General features: G+C 46.2%; 1 protein-coding gene across 2 annotated transcripts in view; it reads left to right on the forward strand.

Annotated features, from left to right (window-relative positions):
• PTDSS1 (phosphatidylserine synthase 1) overlaps positions 1-15,167 on the forward strand; it is a 66,176-nt gene extending 51,009 nt beyond the window's left edge. Inside the window, exons 10-13 of one of the 2 annotated variants that reach the window (XR_001399108.3) lie at positions 3,637-3,736; positions 11,206-11,274; positions 11,974-12,086; positions 14,083-15,167. Coding sequence is in view for 1 of the 2 variants with exons in the window: in XM_014847756.3 (XP_014703242.1) it covers positions 3,637-3,736; positions 11,206-11,274; positions 12,017-12,086; positions 14,083-14,192 (349 nt within the window). In the remaining variant the exon portion in view is untranslated. The remainder of the gene's footprint in view (positions 1-3,636; positions 3,737-11,205; positions 11,275-11,973; positions 12,087-14,082) is intronic. The other variant, XM_014847756.3, reaches the window with a different exon arrangement.
• The last annotated feature ends 1,298 nt before the right edge of the window (positions 15,168-16,465 follow it).

The following is a 16,465-nucleotide window of genomic DNA, read 5'->3' on the forward strand; positions in this document are numbered from 1 at the left end:
AATCAGAACTGAAACCTCACTCCTGAACCTCCAGAACACTTCCTGGCTATACCCATGTGACTGTCTAATAGTTGTGTCACATTATACAGGTCTGGTTTCCACTGTTGGAGGATCAGCTCTTGACTGGCTGAAGAGTGGCTCACCACCCCTGAGCATTCTTGTGCAGTAGCACGTTTGTGTTCAGTAGTGCATTCTTGTGCAGTAGTGCATTCGTGTTCAGTGGTGCTCAGTGGTGCATTCTTGTGCAGTAGTGTATTTGTGTTCAGTGGCACATTCTTGTGTAGTAGTGCATTCTTATGTAGTAGTGCATTCTTGTGCAGTAGTGTGCTCATGTGCAGTAGTGCAGTAGTGTTCAGTGGCGCGTTCTTTTGTAGTAGTGCATTCTTATGCAGTAGTACATTCTTTTGCAGCTATGGGGCAGTATCTGTGGGATGCAGGCAGCCTGTGGCATCCTTGGAATCCACGAGCAGGTGTTGTTGGCAAACTGAAAACTTCCTCTGCTTCTCAGGGTGGGCTTGTACCCCCAGCTTACACACACTGAGCCCAAAGCTTACATCCCCACGTTTCTATAACAACCCTGCTTACATTCTTGTTCCATTCACTGAGGAACTCCTTACCCTGGCCTCTACATTAACATCATCTTTATTTCTACCCCCGTCTGGAAAGAGCAGGCCTCGTCCCAGGCAGAATCACTTCAGGGAGCTGAAATGTTTATTTGCCTTCTAACTTTGCTACTTCAAGATGAGGATGGCCACAGGCATCAAAGGGAGTAGGAGCCCCAGCTGAATTTCGTCAAACCACACTTTGGCCACCTAACCCAGCCTGGTGAAGATCAGAGAGATTTAAATTTGCTCTGAGTTCAGGGAGCTGTTGCAGAGGGAGGCCCGCCCGGTGGTGAGGAGGTTGTGCCGTCTCAGCTGACAGGCTTAATAAAATGGGCTCCCACTGTGCCCAAGCCTTGTCCTCAGTACTAAACTGGCAGCCATTTGAGTCTTGTTGAAAAGTAATGTTAACCTTGCAGAAGGATGTTATTATTAGGACTCCCTCAGCTTAGGGGGCCGGGGATCATGGTGGAGGCAATGGCTGGTGGTAAAGGGTCCACATGATTGTTGGATTTACTGTCTCCCAGTTCCCACCACTTCTCACATCTCCACAGCTACTCCCCTGGTCCTCTCCCTGCATTAGAAACCTCCCTGCTTCTGCTCTTGCCTCCATACATCATTCTTGGTTCAGCCTTCAGCCACCAGATGATCATGTTAAATGTGAAACCCTTTGCTCCAAACCCTCCAGGGGCTTCCATCTCCCTCAGACTAAAAGCCAAGCCCTAGGGTGGCCCTCCAGACTCATGTTACTCTGTGACTCAACTCTCCCCCTTTCCCGAACTTCCCCCTTCCCCTAATCTTTACTCAAAGATCCCCTTTTTTTGAGAAGGCCACATGCATGGACAACGGCTTAGCTAAGTTCATCAGCACGTGGGAAAGAATCATACCCTAAAGTTGCTGACTGGAAAGCTCTTGTCTTTAGAACAAACTTCAGGCAATTATGAAGTCAATTGAGTGGATCTGACCAGCATTTTCTTAAAATGAAACAGGATAGAAAAATGTCAAAGTAAAGGCACAAATTGTTTTGTGAAACTTTTGTTTGAGTTGTGTGTGTGTGTGTGTGTATGTGTGTGTGTGTTTCTTGCCAAGGGTCTCAGATCACAAAAGTTTGAAAAAGACAGTTCTCGTCTGCTGGTCACCATGCTTTTGAAAGGTGACTCAACTGAGTTGAATATACAGAAATGTCTTGTAATAAACACCAAGTGTTCTGTCTGGCATAAGGGAAAGTCGGCATACTTGTTTCCTGGGCTTAACACTTTCCGTTGTAGTTCCTCAAGAAGTCCCAGACAAAGGTTAAATATCTTTTTTCTGTGCACATCCAGGCACCCTTCCCCTCACTGTGCAGCCTGGAAATGACCAAAGTTAGCTGCCGTCTAGCATCGGCCCACAGTCTAGACTTCAGGATGACAGTGACACTCAGCCCTACACTTAAAAGCGTCCTGCGTATCTCAACTAAAATGATGCTTTCTCGCACCTACCATACTGTGTCTTGGGGTGGGGGTGGTCTTTAAAGATTCAAGCCAACCACCCCTACACCTTGTTTGGTTGGGGCTAGGGGGAAAGACAGCTCCAAACTCTCTAAGATCCATTAAGGAGATTTTCTACTTTGCTGAAGTGGTTCTGATTCCATGCCTTCAGTTGTTTAGAGCCATCCATACATTTGATGATGGCAGTGACCTTTGTGTCTGCCAGTGGGTAGGAGGACCCAGGGCCTTCTGAACCCCTTCTCCCCTTTTTAGAGAATACCTGTGCAACTACACCAATCCCTGATTGTCCAGATTCCATCTCAAGCAAGGAACACCTGAAGTGGAGTTGTCTGAAATTGGTTTTCTTAGGCAGTCTTTGGGGTCACATGACCAGCCATGTCACCTTCACCTCATCCACTCTTACTTTCAAGCTCTGAACCTTAGTAAAGGTCTGATTATTATATTCATAAATGAAGATTTAGAATACAGGAGTCGCTTTTTTTTCTTTGATGTTTTAATTAAAGAGTAAAAAACAGGTTTTTTTTTAACATTTTGTATTTAGTAAAATTGCTTACAGATCAAGAAAGAATAAAGGGTTTATATAGTCAGCAAAGACGGGGAATATTAAATCTGGAAATTCTTAGATGGCCGGGAGGGAATTGATTGCTGCCTTCGGGACTCACTTGGAGGGCTTCAAGTCACCCTGTAGGACTGCAGAGGGCGCAGTTAGGACCCGTGGGTAGAAGGAGGCAGCCACCAGCCTGAGAAAGGGACAAACTTCCCAATAGCTAAAGAGATTGAACTCCAGAATAAGCTGCCTCCAAAGGTCATAGGTTCCCTGTCCCTGAGAGGGTTCCAACAGAGGTGGTGACTGTCCACCCCGGTGGTAACAGGCTCTCAGTTAGGTGATACCAGGTGCCTCCAGCAATTAAAATGTATGAGTTGAGATTTTTGGTCTGGGAGGAAGGAAGAAGTAAGAAATATTTTATTATTTCTGGGGATGGGTAGAAGGATGAATGGGCAGAGCACAGAGGATTTTTAGGGCAGTGAAACTACTCTGTATGATTCTGTAATGGTGGCTACGTGTCATTATGCATTTGTCCAAACCCACAGAATGTACATCACCAAGAGGGAAGCCTAATGTAAACTATGGACTTGGACAATGATGTGTCAATGTAGGTTCATCAGTTGTAACAAATGTATCACTCTGGTGGGGGTGTTGATAACCGGGGAGGCTGTGCATGGGTGACAGAGGGGTATATGGGAACCCTGTACCTTCCCCTCAATTTTACTGTGAACCTAAAACTACCTAAAAGAATAGAGTCTCAAAAAAAAGAAAAGAGGAGTAATAATAAAATTAACTTTCTGTTAAATCTAAAAAGTATATATATTATTTCTGAAGAAATGCAGTAGGCTAGAACAATGTCATTTGGTGTGGGACCTGCTGCCAGTGTTTGGGGCAGAAATCTTATGACCAGTTGAACTTTTTGGTGGAATAATGCGTATTTCTGGTAATTTATGCTCTGAAAAGATGAATTAGTATTTAACCTCTTGTTCTGTCTAACTAGGGTCATTGGTTTCCTGGAAGCTATTGTTTGCATAAAATTTGGACAAGATCTCTTCTCTAAGACCCAAATACTCTATGTCGTGCTTTGGCTTCTTTGTGTGGTAAGTCATTACTTTATTACCCGAAAATTTTAGCTAAACTCCCATGGTGTCTCTTAAGAAAAAAAAAAAAAACTCTCTTGTGCCCAAAGATTCGTTAGAATTCATAGACAGGATGTTCTATTTGTAATAGCCAGAGCTTGGCCACCTGTCCGAAGTTCAAGAATAAACACATAGGACCACACGGCTTACAAAGTGGGTCACCTTGGCACATTCTGGTCAAATGACCTCAGCAGGTGCACCATGCGTGCATTTATTTCACTTATGGGAATTGGTCCACATGTGCCAAAAATTTCAAGCCTGCCGTGAAGGGACAAGGACAATTACAGTGCCCTGTAACATACAAATTATTGTACATGGAATTATGTACAAAATGACGGACCATAGTTTATAGGCCAAATAAGATGTTTTTGAAAGTAATCAGAACATGCAGTTTCTGCCCTGACTCTACAGAGCAAGCGTGTGTAGGACGAGTGTCCTCTCTGAAGGGAAGAGCCCGGAGCCTCCAGCTCCATGGTCCTGGGACTTTTCCCTCATCTTTGAAATGAAGTAAGATCTTACCCAGCTTGAACATTCTGTGAAGGCCCTTCTTGATTTAATTGTATTATTCCTTTGGAGAAAAGTTTTCTTTTACATTTAAGCTTGAGTCCACAAAATTAACTTGAGCTTTCTTTATAATTACAGAAAATTTTGGACATATTTGGAGGTAAATGGAATAGATGACCCCTCATGTACTCATTATCCAGTGTCAACTCACAACCAGTCTTCTTTCTCTATATTCCCTACTCACTGTCTCCACCTTGAATTATTTTGAAGCAGCCACCTTTAATATTTCAGGATGTATCTGTAAAAGAAGATAAGAATGCTTTTTTATTTAATGCAACCACTGTACCATTATCACATCTGAAAAAGATTGAACAATAATTCCTTAAGACCATCAAGTATCTAATCAATGTTGAACTTACTAATACTTTCTTAAGTTTTAGACTTTTTAGCCGTTTCTTTGACTCAACGTGCACTATTGCTCTTGTTGGCTTGCCTTTTAAGTCTCTTTTATTCTCTGGTTTTCCCTCATCCCCCGTGCTCTCTCCTTTGTGATTTATCTGTTGGAGAAACCAGCTCTTCTGTCACATAGATGTCCCCACAGTCTGTGTTTTGCTGATCTCACCCTGTGTTGGGATTTAGCAGCTCTCTCTGTCTTCTGTATTTTCTGTAAATTGGTAGCTGGATCTAAAGGCTTAATCAGATTCAGGTCTAATATTTTTTTTCTTTTGGCAAGACTAAACTTTGTATTTTTTAAGTGTTTCTTATTGCCTTTCACAGTGTCTATTTTTAGGGTTACTTGTTAGAATTCCTAACCATGCCAGGGCACCTTGAGCCTCTTCTGTCCTGTTTCATCTTGAACAATAGAAGGAACTAATGATCTCCTTTGTACTTAAACTCCAGACTTAATGCTGGAATGTATTTTTTCAGTCCCAGTGAGATAAGATGTAAGGATTGGTTAAGGGGGTGTATCAGATGCGCCTGGAGATTTTCACCTGTGCTTCTCAGATTTCTCTCTGGCTTGTGTGCCGTAGGTCTGTGAATTGTAGCGTGACTACTGTGCTGGGCAGAGGTGGGTGCTGCCCTCACCTGGTACCAGGAGCCATGGACCACAGAGAGCTGGAGGCAGGTGGGACTCCGGGGACCAGGGCAGATGCCCTTCTCACGACAGCCCCCCGCAGGCCTCCCAGCACACTGTGTACAGCTTCCCCCGGGCATCCGCGGCCAGAAAGGTCTTCCTAAGGCTGCGTCCAAGAAGCCCTCTCTGGTCACCCAAACTTGCAAGGACCCCTCCAGTCTCTCTTTAAGTTTTAGAGACTTTCTCCCCTCCAGTCTCTCTTTAAGTTTTAGAGACTTTCTCTCTGTTTTATTGATTTGGTACTTAGCACATGCCGCCTAACGTTGGGGATTTTTCATTTGCCTCAGTGTCTGTGTGGTTAACTTTATTAAGGTTATGAACCATTTCTTGGGCTCCCATCAAGCTCTCCTTCACTTAGCATGGTCTCTTTAAGTCGTTCATTCATTCACAAAACATTTGCCGAGTGCTCATCAGAGCTGTGCCTGATGCTGGACCCACACGGATAGACAGTGATAAAATTTATTAATGCTTACCATGTGCCAGACACTGTTCTAAACACGTCTCATGAATCACATATTTCATCTTTACACTTTGAAGGGAGGTACTTTATTATACCTTTTTTATGGATAAAAAAATAAAGGCACAGAGAGGTTCACTAACTTGCCCAAGTTCATACACACAGTAAGTTGCAGAGCCAGGGTTCAAACCCAAATAGTCTGGCTAAAGAGTTCCTGCTCCCCCTCCAAGGGTGTCCCCCTCTGAGGATCTCTAAGTCCACATGGGAATTTCAAATGCAGACTACTTATGTTAATATGTGAGCAATCGTACAAAAGATGTGTGTGCATAGAGCTAAAGGAGCACTTGAGAGAGACCAGGCGAGCTGGGGTGAAGGCTCCCTAGAGGTGACATGTGAGCAGGATTTTAAAGGATCACAGTGAACAGCTCTCCCATCCCTCAGGTGCCCCAGCTAAAACCTAGGAGGGTGCTTCCTCCCCTCTGTCACTCTTCAAATCAGCAGGTCATTGGATTCGATTCATTCAACCACATAGCCCAACTCCATCCCCCCTTTCCATTCCCACTGCCTCTGCAGCTGTCTAGACGCCCATTTTCTCTCCAGTCTGCCCTTAAGATCCATTCTCTATACTGCTGCCAAAGTGATCTTCCAGAAGTCAGATCTGAATCTCTTTCTCCTGCTGAGAATCATTCCCTATTGTTGGGGGCTTGAGAGTGCCCAGTAGCACAACATTTTTCCCCACCCAAGTTCAGAATAATTAAGAGAGAGGCAGGGAGAGGAAGCATGTGGAGATCAGAATAGCATCTTTATTACTGAGAATCCACATTTTTTAATAGCAGCTTTAGATGCGTGGCAAAAAGGGGCTTCTGAATAGTGAACCCCAGAATTAGACATGCTTGCTCTCCAGCCCCCAGAAGCAGGCCTCCCCACATTGTGCTGTTGGCCTAGCACCGAGGGAAAAGACAGGAAGTGCCAGCCTCCTTATCTCGGATTCGTCAGTCAAGGCAGAGTGAGTGAGGGGTGAAGAGAAGCAGGAGAGTTATACCAGGAAAGCTCCCTCTGTGTAGAAAGAAACATCAAGAAGGAAGAAGGATCCCTCTACAAAACCTACTGGCTGAAATATGAAATCTTGCTCGTGTGTTTAGGACTGTTATCATCTGGACCAGTCATCAAACCCACCCATGTGTGCTCTATACTAGGGTTGTGCAAACTACTCTTAGTTACCTCGACTAATCACCCTTCCAGACTTCTGTTGCCTGCGCCCATGGGGCTTCCTTTGCCTGGTCTGAATGCCCTTCCCTGCCCTCTCTCTCCTAGTGAATCTTATGCCAAGACCAAACTTAAATTCATGCCCTCCATGAAATATGCCTGACCTGCGGGGCAGACTAGGTAACTCGCTCCTCAGGGGACCAGTCGCACTTTGTGCACATTTCTATGAGTTCTAACCCCACTGTAATGTAATTTGTAGTGTTAAATCTGTCTCCTCAACATTGCACTTCTTGCTGACAAGAATAAGTTTTCATTGTGTTTTTATCCCCACTGACTCTAGCACAGTGCCTGAGGCATAGGAAACCCTGGGCAAATGCATGGAGAATAAAGGAATGAGTTCGAGAGACAGAGACCAGGCAGAGTACAGGGAGGTTGAGAGACAAGCACGTACAGTGATGTGAAGCTGTGCCAGTGGCCCAGTGTCTCGGAAGATGGCGACCTGTTTTGGGAGCAAGCTTGAGGAAAGCCAGTCAGAGGTGGACAGGATAGAGCATGTCTGCCTAGGAAGGACTGCGTGTGTTTGTAGTTGGAGACCCAAAGAAGATTTTTCAGTGGGTAGACAACATCGCACCGAGAAACTGTGGAGGGTGGAAGTGTCTAGAGGGGAAGAGGGATTGGAGGTGGGGTGCAGACTGAGGGTGTCACAGGGTTCTCCGTGAGAAATGACTGAGGCCCAAGGCAGTGGCAAAGAAAGGGCTGGATCGAGAGCTGTTCAAGAGCTCAACTCAGCAGGATGCCATCCCATTGTGATAGCTGGGAAGGGACTTGAGGGAGACTCCAGGGCTTATCTGTGCCACTGGGGTGGCTGTCGGTGCTAATAAGATATTGAGGGACATCAGAGAACCCCATTGAAAGGAGATGCATTTGGTTTGGGGCATTGGGGTTTGACCAACTGCTAGAACTTGTAGGTGAAGGTGTTCTGTATCATGGAAAATTCTAGTCTGTGCAGTAACATTGCAAAGACTCAGTCGGCAGTGGAGAGGAAAGAATTGGGAGCCATCTGTGTGTAGGGCACGGTTGAAGCCATTGGATTAGGTAAGAGTTGTCTGGGGACATAGCGTGGAAAGAGAAGCTGGCTGAGAGTGGAATTCTGTGGAGTGACCACATTTAGAGGCCAGGCCGAGAAACAGCCACAGGACAACAGGACTTTGAAGACAAGCAGATCCCCCAATTAGTGTTAGTAGTGATGAACACCATTGTAGGGGGACCTGGCCACAAAAGAGGCCCTTGGTTGGGATGATTAGGGTCCCCACTGCCTTGCACATTTACCAGTTAAAGAAGAAGAATGGAAACAAGGTCCTGGAGCTTGTTCATATTCATGCCCTTTATTAAAGATCAAAATTGATCTCAAACTCAGGAGTGAGGCAAACATTTTTCACTAAGAGATTGTTAAGTTATGCCGTGCCTCCCACACTACTCAGAGAAACAAAACCCCTAATTATTCCCCTTGCCTGCTAAGAGCACATACACAGAACTTGAGATTAATGTGAAGCGTATATCTCGTATGCCGGTTGCTAAGCTCCTCCAGCAGCAGTTGTGTGATCAGTCCTGGGAAATTTGAATGCCCATTGCCATAACAAGGAGCTCAGCCGTGCACATTGCTGCCACACCCCTGCTTGTGTCCAGCCTTGGCTCGCATCCCACGCATTTTTCTTCTCTCTCTTTTTTTTCTTTCTTTTCTTTAAACAAAATCTGTACAATTGCTATTTTAAATCTGGGCCTTGACATTTTAAGTGGGTAGGTGCCTAGATTTCCACAGGTGTAATTGCAAACCCATAAATTACAAGCTTTTGTCTCCTAGGACAAGTCTAAAATGGGCCTCTTGTACCCAGGTGAAGTGGTAAATTTGGCAACCATGCCGGCCCTTTGTGTGGCGATTGTGATGATAAGCGCCTGTCACTCACCACCTGCCCATGTTTGCGCACGGGCTGCAGAGCTGTGGGCCCAGCTGTCTGTGGGTGAGCAGCCCCAAGCTGCCCCACCTGCTCTCCCAGTCGGGTGCTGGGAAAGGAAGAAGAGGCGCCCCTCACACCTTCCCTCTGGTGGACAGAATTCAGAATTCGCGATGACGGCCAGCCCCGCCCTCGCGGCTCCCTTGGTCTAGTGGAGTGACCCTTCTCAGGCCAGCCTCCCCACCCCCCTGCACAGCTGCTCATTGGTCTGGGGAGGTGGAACCATCCTCCTTGTCCTCCGTGTGAAACCGAGGATGGCCTGATTTGCTCTCTGTAAAGGACCTAATGCATACATAGGCTTACACACTGCAAATCCTCTAGTCGTTTCCACTCTTTTCATGCTGTGAAAATGGTACTTTTAATGGTGGTATGTGTTGGAAATCTGAGCAAGTACTCTAGTAATTTTAATATATTCATTTATTGACTAATTTTTTGATGGGCGGGTATGAGCTGCTTTTTCTTTAAATCTCTAATCTGTGTGCCAGTTTGTGTACGGGTTTAGTATAAAATGAGCTAGTGGGTCTTCTTGTGTGTCATGTTACCTCTCCACCCTGCTGCTGTGTTCACTTCACTGGTGTGGAAGGAGAAGGCCAGCTGGAACGCTCGGACTCCTGTCTTTTTTGACACTTAAGATGATGCAGCAGACACTTAGTACATATTGTTAACTTAAAGGAACTGGGCCAGAGCTAGTCTACAAGCTGTGGGGAGGAGACCACGGCCCCTGCCTTCCCTGCAGTGTTTGCTCTACCCTCCAGACTGCGGGCCGTGCAGAGCGGATGCTGCTGATATTGGCTCTTCCCATGATGCTTTTCTTTCTCCAGGGATGGATAAGTGGACAGAGATAGAAAGACATACAGACATAAAATCAATATTTGCTTGATACCCGTCAAGGGATATTAGGAGACCTGTGTTCTCGCTTCAGTTTCGCCACACATTAGCTTTTTGTCTTTGAGAAGGCCCTTCACCTCTCTGATCCTCAAAAAGAGAAGATTCCACCATGATTTCACAACTGTACCCACGGTTGGGCCATCCCCAACCTGGGTCCCCAACAGGAAGTTCAGTGGAAGAGATGGAGTCTAGACAGCAAGGATGGTTGAGTGTCAGTCGGTTCCTAGAGCAAGGCATTCTGCAGAACTAATGGTGGAACAGGCGGTCAGTTTGTTGGGTTTGGTTGATTCACTTACAGTCAGGAAGGGGAGGCCTGGCTGAAGGGCCTGGCCAAGAGTCATCTGTCCTCGCTCTCCTGACTCACACGCTCTCACTCTCCTTTGGTATTCATCTAGGCAGCCAGGAACTTTACCCTGACTTTCAGTTTTTTGACACATTTTTAGGCTTTGGATTCTTGTAGATGCTATTCTTCCCTTAAATTCCAGTATAATTTAGGGATTGGGGGGAATGCTGAGTCCCCTTGGGCCATGCCCTTCTTATTTCACTCAGTGGCTTACAAGGTGTTTTTATTTTCTCTTTATTTTCCTGTGTACTTAAACAAGGAAGACAGAAGAACCAAGATGGGGTGAGCTTGGGACCACCAGGACTGTACGGCAGTGCCAAACCGGGGCACAGTGTCCTGCTGGGCTCTGCCTCTGCTCAGCGGTGGTCTGTCCCAGATGCCTCCAGCACTACTGGGACCCCAGGCTGAGTGAAACTTCTTTCCCATTCAGAAATCCTCTTCCCCACAGAAGCTGACCAACTGAGACCTTATAACTCTCTCCAGTGATGGGGCAGGGTGGAGAGGACAGGCCATGAAAATCAGAACTACAGGCTAGAGTCCTACGTGTCCTCTGAAGCAGCACCTGCAGAGCTGTCCAGAAAATGCACCCCCTTATCCCACATCCCAAAATGGCCTTGCACTCTGCTGGTGGAGTCACAAGTAGGAACTGTGGTCTCATCATAGCTCTTCTTGTCAGAAGCTTTGGGGATTGTTCCCCCAACTCATCTCCTGGGGCCCATCACTGCCACGTCCACCCATTTTGTAGCTGGCGTCCTAGGAGAGATGACAGAAACACATCAAGCCATCTTGTATAAATTCCCATTGAAACCTTGAAGTTCTGGGAAATGGAATTTTTTTGTGCAACCTCATTTATAAAATGGTTTCATGCTTGTTTTTCTCTTCCAGGCTTTCACCACCTTCCTGTGTCTGTATGGCATGGTTTGGTACGCAGAGCACTATGGTCACCGAGAAAAGGTATTGAAGGAAAGGCAGGGATGGTCTTTATTCAAAATAATCACATCCTGCTTGGAGCTTTAGCCCAGAGCATAGTCACGTGAGCATTTGGCCCTGTGAGAGCCGGGCTTCGGTCTCACCACCTTAGACACTGAACCAGTTCAGAATTCATTCCGTCAGTTGCTGTCCATGCTTGTGACGGCCCTGTTCAACAGGTTCATATTTTACCTTCCTTTTGTAAGGGGTTTAAAACTTAATTCTTTGTTTAAAAAAAACAAAATTGTGAGGCGAGCCCTGGACCGGTTTTTGGAAGGCTGGGTTTTATTCCCAGCCCTTCCACCTCCGGCAGGCCTCTGTGTGACCCAGCCTGGGCCTCTATCGCTTCACGGTACAGCGCCTGCCCTGCCCACCTCATAGTAGATACAAGGATTGGTGTTGAGAACAGATGTGAGGGGGCTTAAAATGTGATAGAAGTCTTGTCAACTGTAGTATTTTTTTAAGTAAAAATAACACCTTTTGTCCTTTATTCATACCTGTAGTCTAAGGAACTAAAGGCACTTTCTAGAAGATTTATTTTGCATCACCTGGGAGATAGCTTTGGTTTTACAGCTGAGAAACATAAGCATGAGGAGGTTCTGTCACTTGCTAATGGTGACCCCTAGCCCCAGAGAGGCAGGGATGGAGCATCCTCCCATTTTTGCCTGCCCCCCTTCCTCCCAGGCAGCACTTGAAATCCCGTCGCTAAGCCTGCCTCTCTCCCTAGACCTACTCAGAGTGTGAAGACGGCACCTACAGTCCAGACATCTCCTGGCCTCACGGGAAAGGCACCAAAGGTATCTCTTTCTTGCTCAATGTTGAAAACTTTACTGGGTCTTCTCCCTCCTGAGGCCCAGTAAGGAGATTTAGAATCAGTATTTATCCTCTGAATGTTGATAAATGTATGCTCTGAAGGGTTGGTCTCAAACCTGCTTGTTGCATGTTGTCTGTTAATTATTAATGAAACATGCAAAGTACTTGCAGGATCTGCCCAAGAAACTTGCCTCCTAAGAAGAGGCTCTGTGTAGCGCTGCCATTTCTGAGGCAGGAATACATAACGAGGCCTGCACCGTCTCAAGCACCTTGATGGGAATGTTCTTCCTCTTCGCTTTCATCTTGAGTGGAGAGGGTTGGGAAGAATTGTGTGCCAGGAGGAGAAGCCTTTCAAAAGAGGTGGATCGATTTAATCATGTTTCTTTAAGAGGCAGACCAGTATAAGTGGGATTTCCGTAGTAGTAAGGAATCTCCCAGTGATCTCTCTCCAAGGAGAATTTTGGAAAGATTTGGGGCCACCTCGTTATTTTAAAGAATTGGGCTTCTAGAATAATGACCCTGAGGAGGCTCCACTGGATGTAATTCCTTGTTAATTGTTATGAGCTGACTGGAAGGCTTAACTGAAGGGAGGGAATTATGAACGCCGGAGGCTGTGAATGCAGGCTCACAGAATTGCTCGGAGAAAGAGGGCTAGAGAGGAACGCAATACTGACACAGTTGCTCCCAAGTTCTTTTGGGGTCAAGCTTTTTAGAGCCCTCCCTGGGGAAAACATAGCATACACTCCACTGGTGCCAGTCACCCTTTTTGAGATGGCTTCTCCTGAATCAAGTTGATCAGCAACCCGTTTTGGAATGCTGATAGACGAGGGCAGAGCGGTTCCCCAGAGCTCCCTTATGCAGATCCATCCCCTTATAGATCGTCCTTGGCACTTCCCCGCACTTCTCCATTGAAAAGACTAAAAGAAGCAAGCAGCAGTAGAGGTATATTTTAATGAAAAGTAGACAGAATAGTAGAAAAAAGAAAAAACATCTTCAGAGTGGTAAAAGTCTCTTGGACTAAGCCAAATGCCACTTCATGGAGACAAAAACTGAGAACTTTTTTTAATGGCTGTCTTCAAAGATTTCCTTTGGGGCTGGATCTGAGCCCTAGGGCAGAGAACCTTTTAGCTTGACTGCTAGGCCAGGGGCTGACCTCTGAGGAGAGAGCCAACCCAGTGCCAGGAAGCTTAGCTGACCTCCCAGGCCTATACACCTCTGCCTGGAATGCCCCCGCCCCCACCTCCCCTGGCTCCACCCCCCACCAGGCTGATGCCTGCTGAATGCTGAGCATGCAACCAATGTGGAAGTCTTTCTCTGAGCTCCCAAACAAATAATAGAGTGTGATAAATGATGCTGTCCCTGTAGAATGTGAGATTTGGGGCGTGTGGCACACTGAAGTGTGTGGCTCTGGGGCTGTCTATCATGAGCAGCAGGGGCCTGATTTCTAAAGGTGGCCCCCAGATCAAACAAGAGAGGGCATATAATATCTTTAATTTTATAAAGTGAAGAATTCTTTCCAATTTAGTGATTAGAAACTCTGACACGTAACAGGTCCTGTTTGTGAAAAACTAGGTGAGGCATCCTTTGGCTGCAAGGGCAGGATGGGCACCCGTGTAGTATAAGTTTTCATTATTTCTCCTTGATGCTTTGATTTCATTTGTACTCTCACTTTCAGTCCCTGTTACCAGGACCGTGACCCACCCTACACAGCATGAGTGTAAAAATTGTGCAGGAACCCCCTAGACTCTGTGGGGCTGTCCCCTTGCATACCCAGGCACCAGCTGTACTCGCTCAGTGCTGTTTCTGCGCCTTGCCTTAATTTATGAATAAGGCCACTAGATGGAGTGCAAGGATCAGTGGAAGAGCCTGCACTTTGCAGGCAGGCCTAAGACAGCCTGGCCAGGGAGAGCCACAAATCACAGGAGTGAGCCCAGGACCCCGTAGCCCAAAGTGACCATGTGTTCTGATTCCTTTGGCCAGGTTCTGAAGACAGCCCACCCAAGCATCCAGGCAACAACGAAAGCCATTCTTCCAGAAGAAGGAATCGACATTCCAAGTCAAAAGTCACCAATGGAGTTGGAAAGAAATGAAAGACCCTGGTTAAAGATGTTCCAGAGAGTGCCTAGAACTGAGAGGGAAACGGAATCGTTTGGACCTCCCTGTTAGGAGGTCAAAACACATGCAAATAGGAAGAGGAGTGGGGACTCTGGGGTCATTATTTGAGAGTGTAAGTCTTGTTTCCCACAGACCCAGCCTCATCGGGCCGATCATTGCCTGGGGTCCTTTGCCAGTTTGGGGTCTCTTCTAACTTCAGCACTTGGCATGCGGTCACTGGTAGCAGTTCAGTGTGTTCTAAGGAAAAGGTAGCTATGTACTCAGAGTTGCCAAGAGCAGCTTTGTGCTTGTGTGTAGTATGGACGCAGATTAAACATCTTCATTCAGAAGGGGCATTGACTATACAGTAGTGGACTGATCACCAGTTCTCATTTTTATGACTCTGCCTTTCCATGTGATTGGTTTAAGTTTAGGCCACTTTTCTGTCTTTTATTTCGTTGTTATTTGTTTTTAAGTTAGGACGCATAAAAGCCTTCAGATGCCACTGCTGAAATTGAACTGGAGGAGGCCTCTCCGCTCTTCTAGAGAAAAAAAGGGGAGAGTTTTTGTGTTACCATTTAGCAACCTCATCCCGTTTTAGGACCTTACACCATACGGCGGGGGTAAACCTGTCCAAGGAAAGGCTAGCTACCTGCATAGGATCCTAGGCTTCAGATCAGAACCATTTTTGTTCCATTACAAATGTGATTTGTCCAGACTTATCCACAGTGCACACAAGTCAGCCTGTTCGAGTGGCAGTGCCCACCGTGGCCTCTCCCTCCAGCCAGGTGCCTTTTATAGTTGGTTTGGGTTCCTCCATGGTGTGTTGCTGACGTGTCTTTTAGTCCCATGTGAGGTGCTGGTGAGTATTACCTTTCATCGTGCCATGCTCTAGAACATTTACCTGATAGTTCACCACCTCTGATGAATCCCTGTTTTAAATAAAACAATTCACATTAAAGCCCATCAAAGATCTGTCTCCATCAAATGGTCATTTCTCCGCATCTTTATGGTATTTTCCACTGCTCTTAGGCAAGCACTGTATTTTTCAGGTGACTTTAGGATAATCTGAATGTGTATATGTTTTATAGTGAGAAGAAAAAATGTATTTTGGAGGGCTTACCCACACATAGTCCTGTTTCCTGACCTCCCAAGTGATCAATAAGAAATGAACAAGATAGTCATTGTTTTCTTTACTATGTTAATGGTTACATCTACCAAGTTGGATTTTTTTCTCTAACAAGTGGCAGGTACCCAGCTAATTGGCTTATAGATGTAAACTTGCTAAAAGCAATCCTTTTGTTCCCTCATTTCACAGAGCACAGAAATGTCCATGTCTTTTCCCCCTTTAAGGAAATCTTTAACCATAGAAGTGTCATGTTTTTCTTTTTCTGCAAAAGAATTCCGGGGTGAAGGTGTTGAATGAATCATGCAAGCCGGGGTCACGTCCTGTGCTCTGGGCCTCTAGTGACCACTTGGTTGAGAGCCTCATGCAGACCTGCTCCAGCAGCCGGACACGTTGCTAGCGGAGAGGCGTCAGCAGGCACTCGGCCGGCACCATGGCTGAGGGAGTCAGCTGTGAGGGTCCCAGTCCCGACAGCAGCCCCATCCTTCCCAGGGGAGAGAGGCAAGCAGGCTTGTTTCATAAACCCCCTTGCACTTGTATAACCCATCAGAGGCCTTTTGAAACATAGGTACAATGTAAACATTATTTTAGTTTGAAAGTAGGTGAGTTTATTTTGTTTGTCCCTGCATCTTGCTTTCCTGAGCACTGAGTGCTCCTGTATGTCATATATATCGTATACCCCTACTCTCCGTCCTCATGCCTGGGCCGTGTCACTGAGTATTTTCGAGTTCATTTTCCAGGAGAGTTGGCCTGCCACTTTAACACTCCTCTGGTTGATAGCGCAGTGGACTGATGGAGCGTATTTCCTCTCTCCAAGGCCGGCGGAGAGGGAGGCACCTGTTTTTAGGATGTGGTGACTTTGACTTTCCTGTGGGATATGCGAAAGCAAAGTGCACATGAGGTAATTTTTCCTCGTGGCTTTGTCTGAAACGGCCAGGAAAGTCCTCAGACGCTTTCCTTGGCCTTTCTTTGAGTGTAAATTTTTTGTTCCCTTTCAGTAAGAGCTCTTGACTGCAGTGGTTTCAAACCCAGTGCTTTGCATGACTGGCCAGAACCACAGCTGCTGTTCCTCCTAGAAACCATATTGCTGGGTTTGGCCTACTTTTTCCACCCGTTTCTATGGAAATGGACCTCACATTGATG

Source organism: Equus asinus, chromosome 12, assembly GCF_041296235.1.
Source record: "Equus asinus isolate D_3611 breed Donkey chromosome 12, EquAss-T2T_v2, whole genome shotgun sequence".
In the NCBI taxonomy this organism is placed as follows: domain Eukaryota; kingdom Metazoa; phylum Chordata; class Mammalia; order Perissodactyla; family Equidae; genus Equus; species Equus asinus.